At 47.1% G+C, this 7,249-nt stretch overlaps 1 protein-coding gene across 1 annotated transcript; it reads right to left on the bottom strand.

The window, feature by feature from the left end:
• Positions 1 to 2,971: 2,971 nt before the first annotated feature.
• LOC118974501 (olfactory receptor 4X2-like) lies at positions 2,972 to 4,052 on the bottom strand. The gene has a single exon (XM_037027943.1). It carries the CDS (start codon positions 4,022 to 4,024, stop codon positions 3,095 to 3,097), a length of 930 nt encoding a protein of 309 aa, XP_036883838.1. The 5' UTR covers positions 4,025 to 4,052; the 3' UTR covers positions 2,972 to 3,094.
• Between the last annotated feature and the right edge of the window lie 3,197 nt (positions 4,053 to 7,249).

The raw sequence follows: 7,249 nt of genomic DNA, 5'->3' as shown, positions 1-7,249 counted from the left end.
AACTTCTCACTAAAATAGCTCTGGAGAAGGGAAAAAGGAAGACATTGAGCTTCCACTATATCACTAACAGCTGGCTTACAGAGAGCATATGAGACGGACTTCTAGGAGTAACGAAGGCTGAAGGAATGGAATGGAGAAATGCAATGGCCCGTGCAAGCATTTCTACTCACCTGAAGGAATACAGGAAGAAAACACTTCCATTCTGCCTCACATCATACCTCCCTGCCTCACACACACACACACACACACATGCATAGACCCCCATGCACACACATGCATGCACACACACACCATTTGCTTAGAATGGTGATAAAAATGACTAATAGTAGGTTTATTTTCAATTTTTCTAGCTTTATTGAAGTTTGACTGACAAGTAAAAATACTATATAGTTAAGGTACGTATCACATTGTATACATAATAAAATGCACAACCAACATAATCAGACAGAAACTCTGCAGCTGAGGACTACAGTGAATGGAAATAAAAATGCAATAGAGAAATTCAGCATCAGAACTGATCAATCAGAAAAAAGAATCTGTAAGTAGAAGAAAGGACCTTTGAAATTATCCAGTCAGACGGGAAATTAGAAAGAATAAAAATGAGTATAGGAAGCCTAAGTGAACATTGGGATGTCACACAAAGAAATAATCTGTGAGTTATTGCAGCCCCAGAAGAAGAGAGGGGAGGGGACAGAAAGCATGTTTAAAAAAATAATGGCTGCCCGTTTCCCAAATCCAGGGAGATATTTGGACATCCGAGTCCATGAACTTAATAATCGCCCCCAAAATGCCCATACAAATATATCCTCTCCAAAACCATTATAATACAATTGTTTAAAAACAAAGACAGAGAAATTTAAAAGCAGCAGGGAAAAACAAGTTCCCTCATACAAGGGACCTCCGCAAGGCCGTCAGCAGGTTTCTCTGAAGAAACCTCCCAGGTGGGGTGATCTATTCAACGCGCTAAAGGGAAAAAATGGCTCCAAAAACACTTTACCAGCAAAGCTGTTCTTCGAAGTGAAGTCAAGATAAAGACTTCCCCCCCACGAACAAGTCAACAGTGTTCATCACCCCTGGACTGGCCTTACAGGGTGTCAAACTCATTTTCACCGGGGGCCCCACCAGCCTCGAGGTTGCCTTCAAAGGGCCAAATGTGATTTTAACAACTCCTTAAGTAGGGGCAGGGAGCTCAGGGCTGCCACCGGGCAGAAACAAGGTGCCGGGCCGGGTAAAACAAGGTGGAGGGCGGGATTCGGCCCACGGGTCTTTGTTTGCCACCTGTGCCTTAGAAGAAATCCTGAGAGAAGTTCTTCGCGCTGAAATAAAAGGATACTAATCAGCAATGTAAAGACATGCGATGATAGAACTGAGGGCTGGGGAAGGTGGGGACATGTTCATTGAAGAGTGAGAACTTCAGTTGCGAACGAATCAGCTGTGGGTGGTTATAGTTACTATGACTGCCTTACATACTTGAAAGCTGCTTGGAGAATAAATCTCCATTGAAGGACCCCAAAGAAGGCATCAGCAAATGAAAAGACAAACCCTAGTTTTGTATGGGAAGGCACGCCGTGAAGATGTCGATTCTTTCTAAATACTCTTATAAATGGAACGGGGTATCAATCACAGTAAATTCTGGCAGGATGGGGGTGCTACAGAGTAGGAAGGGAAGTAGAAGCAAATCCAGTTTCTGTGAGGGAGAAATACCCAGGAGAGCTTTGAAAAAGAAGAGCAATGTGAAGGGACCATCCCATATGGAAAACTTTAAAAACACAACTCAGGGCTAATAAATTTTAAAACACCCCACCTCACTCAAAAAAATGTAATTTTTTTTCTTTTTTTTATTTAACTTTTGTTCAAGTACAGTTTTCTTTCTTGTATTCCCAGCCCTGCACCCCCCAAAAAATGTAAATTAAATGAGATGTCTATCTAATTTGCAAAATATTTTAACTTTAAATTTTGAAATAGTTTTTGAAGTATAAGAAAGTTGTAATAATAACCCAGAGAAATCATATAAATCCTTAATTAAAATTGTCCAAATATTAATGGTTTTCTACATTTTCATTATCATTCATTCTCCCAATATATAGACAGAATTTTTTTCTGAAATGTTTGAAATTTGATGACATAATGCCCATTTACCTTTAGAAACCTTAGTAAATAAGTCCTCATTCCAAGGACATTCTCTGACATAAACATACTATAATTGTCGAAATGGAACGTGAACTTTGACACAACTCCATTATTCTCATCTACAGCATTTTTGCCCACTAGTGACCTTGACCTAGTACAGGATTCACAGGTAGGTTTAGTTATCACCGATCTGTATTAAAAAATTCTTCTGTTTCTTTGTGTTGATACTGTTGAAGAAGGCTGCTAGCAGTTTTGTACAATGTCCTAACTTTGGGTTTTGCCCGACACTTTCTCACGACCAGTCTCAGGTTAGGCGTGTTCGGTGGGAAGGATGCATTAGGGATTCCACGCACCTCTCCCGTCTCAATACTGACGATGTTAAATTTGAGCAGTTACTGAAGGAAGTGTCTTCCAGGTGGCACCTGTGAGCTACATTTTGCCTGTTGCAATTAATAAGTATCTTGCAGGGAGATACTTTCAGACTATGTAAAATTTTATTTCACATCCGGAAAAGGCTGAATGACATTGTTCAACTTCGTCAAGAGTACTTTCACACGGAAGGTTAGCTATTACAATCTCTCTAAGAATCAATTTAACACTATGCATCAAAAGTTGCTATACCTTATAACACAGTGAACTTACTATAGCAAATGAGTCTAAGAAAAAGTCAGGAGTGTGAAGGTTTCTATTCAAGAATACTTACTGCAATGTTATTTATGCTAGTAAAAAAAATAGAAATGATCTAACAGGAACTGGCTAATTGAAATATAGAGTTGGTCTGAAGGTTTTGGGTTATTGTTAAGCTGAAATATAGTACATAAATCCCTAAGAGGAAATATTTTACAAGTGGTTACAATAAAGTTTTTGAAGATGAGGACCAGTTAGAACAACTCTAGAACTAACGAGTCCTGTGAACTTCCCTGCATCCCTTCTAAGCCCCGGGACGCGTGCCAAGACACAGCCTCTACTTCCAGTCCGGTTTCACGGCCTTCACCCACAGCTTTTTCATGGCCTTCTTCACTTCAGCGTTTCGCAGGGAATAGATCAGAGGATTGAGGAGAGGTGTGATCACTGTGTAGAACACGGCCACCACCTTGTCCACAGGCAGGGTGGCAGAAGGCCTCAGGTAGATGAAGACGCAGGGCCCAAAGAACAAGATCACCACAGTGATGTGGGACGCACAGGTGGAGAGGGCCTTGCGCCGCCCCTCAGAGCTCCGAGTCCTCAGGTGGAGCAGGATGACCACATAGGAGGCTAAGAGGACCACAAAGCAGGTCACAGACAGGGTCCCCCCGTTGGCGACGATCAGCAGGCCGATGAGGAAGGTGTCAGAGCAGGCGAGTTTGAGCAAGGGAAGCAGGTCACAGAAGTAGTGGTCGATCACGTTGGGGCCACAGAAAGGCAGGCGGAAGGTGAGCAGGATTTGGGCGAAGGAATGCACAAAGCCCCCCAGCCACGCCATCCCCACCAGGACAGCACACGCCTGCCGGTTCATGATGGTGGTGTAGTTCAGGGGTTTGCAGATGGCCACGTAGCGGTCGTAGGCCATCACGGTGAGCAGGAAAATCTCAGTGCCACCAAAGAAGTGGATGAAGAAGAGCTGTGTCATGCAGCCCCACAGAGATATGGCTTTCCTTTCAGCCAGCAGATCTGAGAGGAGTTTGGGGGCTGTGGCGGAGGCATAGCAGATCTCCACGAAGGACAGGTAGCTGAGGAAGAAGTACATGGGGGAGCGGAGACTTCTGCTGACAAAGACGATGAGCACAATGAGGAAATTCCCCAGCACAATTGCCGTGTACAAGAGCAGAAACACCACAAAGCACACTTTCTGCACCTCCTGACTGGGAGAAAGTCCCAGGAAAATGAATTCAGTCACATTATGTGTGTTAGCCATGAAGTTGCCACCAGGAGGCGGTAATTGGGATGGGTGATCTGAAATGATAGGGAACAAAAGACTCTTTTGTTAAGTGGGTGAATTATAAAATAATCCCTTGTGTACCAGGAAAGCTTGTGAGCTGATACTGAAAGATGAGTAGGAGTTCGTTTTGTGTAGAAGAAGGGAAAAACCACTCCACAAAGGCAGAAAAACAGACAAAGCTGTGAAAAGCATCCGTGTGTGGTTGGAGTAAAGGGAAGAATAACAGAGACAAAGCTGAGAACAGTCTAATACCAGTTCACGAAGGACTATTATGGACTTTGGGTTTACCCTGCAGACTCTGGGGAGCCATCAGGAATGTTAGTAACTGGAGAGTAGAATCAGCTCGGATGCAGAGGGTGGACTGGCAGAAAGAGACCAGAGGAGGGGAGGAAGGCTAGGATGCGAAAGCCCTGTGGGAGGATGTGTGGTAGGAGGAGAGGGCTGCTGCCTGGTGTTAGCCGTTCCCCACCACCCCCAGTGCTTCGTCTCTCGCCGGCAGCTGTCCCGCATCCCACCTCCCTTTGCTCCCGTTCCACCCTCAGTTTGCAGGACAGCTTTCTGACCACTCCGCTTCCTCTCTGAGTCTTCAGGAGAGCTGTCCCCCACACTCAGTACCCCCTCTTATTTTTGCCTTCTCCTCCTAATTCTCTCATTCTACTGCTGGTCACTGGGGGACCTTGTCCCTTTCCAGGGATCCAACTCAACGCGTGCGCAATTCTTCTTACTGATCCCCACATTGCCTTCAGTCACGCCCACCTGCCCCTGTGGCAGCAGAAATACAAACCCCCGCCACACCCTGCAGTCCAGCCTCCAGCACCTCCGGGCATCACCAGGAAGGTGCGCTGACTGGTCTGCAGACCTTCCTCGTTTGTGTCTGTGCCTATCAAACGGCCTCTTGTACAGAGAGACTCCAGAACCCCCGAGACTAAGAGTCACGTGACATCCCCTCGTGCCACCAAGCTTCCTCCCATCAACAGTGGGGACAGGCTCGGGTCATTAAGGGCTGCCAGGAGCCAGAAGGGAATGAATCCCTGGTAGTTTACAACCACCACAGAGACAAAGGAGGGCAGAGACCAGTCCGCAGGGCTCAGATCGGCTGGCAAAATTTACCTGGAAGCCGTGCATGGAAGAAAGCACCTGCCAGCATTTTGGCTCCTGGGTTCACACTCGGGTCTCTTTAAGTGGGATCCACATGATGTCTAGAAAGTTCTTTAGCGGATCAGAGACTCCAGGTCCAAACCCTAGCACAGGGATGGTACCTACACCACAGGTAGAGAACATAAACCACACTCCAAGCCCATCCCTGGAGGACTTCAGTTTCCATCCTCTGGGCTGCCTTGGGCTCCTCTCAGACAGACCAGCCCCATCTCCACAATGCGTACTGCCCCACCCTCTCTCAGGACAGTTTGGAGTCACAGTGATTCTTACCCTGGACTCTAATTGTTGTATGTGCCCATCTACCCCCACTAAGGGGATAGCCCTCCATCCTCAGGGAGAGCTTATATCTTGCTACAGTTCCATCTCCGGGGCTTACTTAAATGTCTCCACAAAATGGTGTTCCGTGACTATACTTGGAATCAGTGAAGAGGGTGTAGGTGTTCCCAACCTTCTCAGCGTGGTATTTGGGACACTGTAGGTGTTCGGTATAAACCGAAGGAACAAAGATCCCCAAAGACCGAGACCACAGCCTCTCCATCCCCAATTCCCATTCCCAGCACCATGCCTGCCCACCCCCACCCCCCACCCCCCCACCCCCGCCCCCGTCAAAGACCAGATGTCAGGAGAGCAGTTTGTAAAACCTCACATGCTTCAAAGTGGAATTGTAATCATCATGCAAAAAAGGAAAAGAAAAAAAAACAAAGTCCATGTTCCTGAAACAAAACCGCCCCAGTGTTTCCCTGGCTTTGCTGTTCTCAGCCGCAGAGATGCAGATAACGCCCGAGAACAGCGCTCAGCTGGAGCAGCTTCCCAGTTAGCCGGCAGAAAGCACTACCTCTCAGGAGCTGCCTGGTGAAGTCAGCTCAACCTGCAGCCCTGGGTTTGGGAATGCTGAGCCTGAGCCACTGGCCTCTCCCTTCCACCTGGTTTAAACACAAGAACAAAGTAGACTTGCCTCCCACGTGTTCCACAGAGAAATAAGAATTCCGGCCGCTCGGCCTTGAGTTCACTCTGCCTGACACAGGCTGGGGGAGAGAGCATGGCCATAAAGAGACCGTTCCCCAGAGAGACATCCCTTTCCCCCTCCCAACCAGGCAGTCGCCCTCATAGGGAGCAGGCCCTGTTACAGAAATCCCAAACTTCCTTATAGGCAATACAACTTCAGAAAGCAACGGGAAATGTGGAAAAATTAACCCCACCCAGTATTTCCAGGGCACGGACTCTGGTTGGGACTCTGTGTTGATCGGAGGTTGATTCGATAGGGCTCCTGCTTACGGGCTCGGTCACGGGGCTTCGCATGAAATGACACATTCAGAGGATGGGTCCAAGGGCCCGGGGCCTCAAGGATCCATAAGGGTGGAGGTCAGGGGTTCTCAACAGTGAGTAATGTGGTCCCTGAGAAGACATTCAGCAATATCTGGAGACATTTGTCATGGTCACAACCTGGGTGGGGCAAGGGTGCTTCTGGTGTGCAGTGGGTAGGAGGCAAGGATGCTATGAAATGTGCCACAGTGCACAGAACAGGCCCCACAGCGAAGACTTATCGGACCCAGAATCAGTACTGCTGCTGTCGAAATACAGGGTATTGATGAAAGAAATTTCACCCTGAATCAATTATTATTGAAACTGAGTGTGAGTTATGTGGGCGTTCGTGTCCATGCTCTGACCACAACTGTGTATGTATTTGAATTTTGGATAATAAAAGGTTCACAGCCCTGGCTGCTATGGCTCAGTGGAATGAGCACTGGCCCGCAAAACAAGTGGTCGTTGGTTCAATTCCCAGTCAGGGCACATGTGTGGGTTGAGGGCCAGGTCCCCAGTAGGGGGCGTGCGAGAGGCAACCACTCATTGATGTTTCCCTCTTCTTCTCCCTCCCTTCCCCTCTCTAAAAATAAGTAAATAAATGAATAATTTTAAGAGGTGTCCAAACACTGTAACGCCACGTTGTAAGACACACATGCCCCACACCTGTGTCGCTCTCCAATGCCATTAACTCAGCCTCGATTAAAGTCAGAGTGGAAACAACACCAAGTTTCAACTAAC

This window comes from Sturnira hondurensis, unplaced genomic scaffold (genome assembly GCF_014824575.4).
Source record: "Sturnira hondurensis isolate 20B ecotype Veracruz unplaced genomic scaffold, ASM1482457v3 Scaffold0019433, whole genome shotgun sequence".
NCBI classification, from domain to species: domain Eukaryota; kingdom Metazoa; phylum Chordata; class Mammalia; order Chiroptera; family Phyllostomidae; genus Sturnira; species Sturnira hondurensis.
The sequence above is the reverse complement of the archived record's forward strand: the minus strand, read 5'-3'. Positions and strand labels throughout refer to the sequence as shown.

What these genes read in the sequence shown, in the direction of transcription:
- LOC118974501 (XM_037027943.1), bottom strand. Translation starts at nt 4,024, where the DNA reads ATGGCTAACACACATAATGTGACTGAATTCATTTTCCTGGGACTTTCT.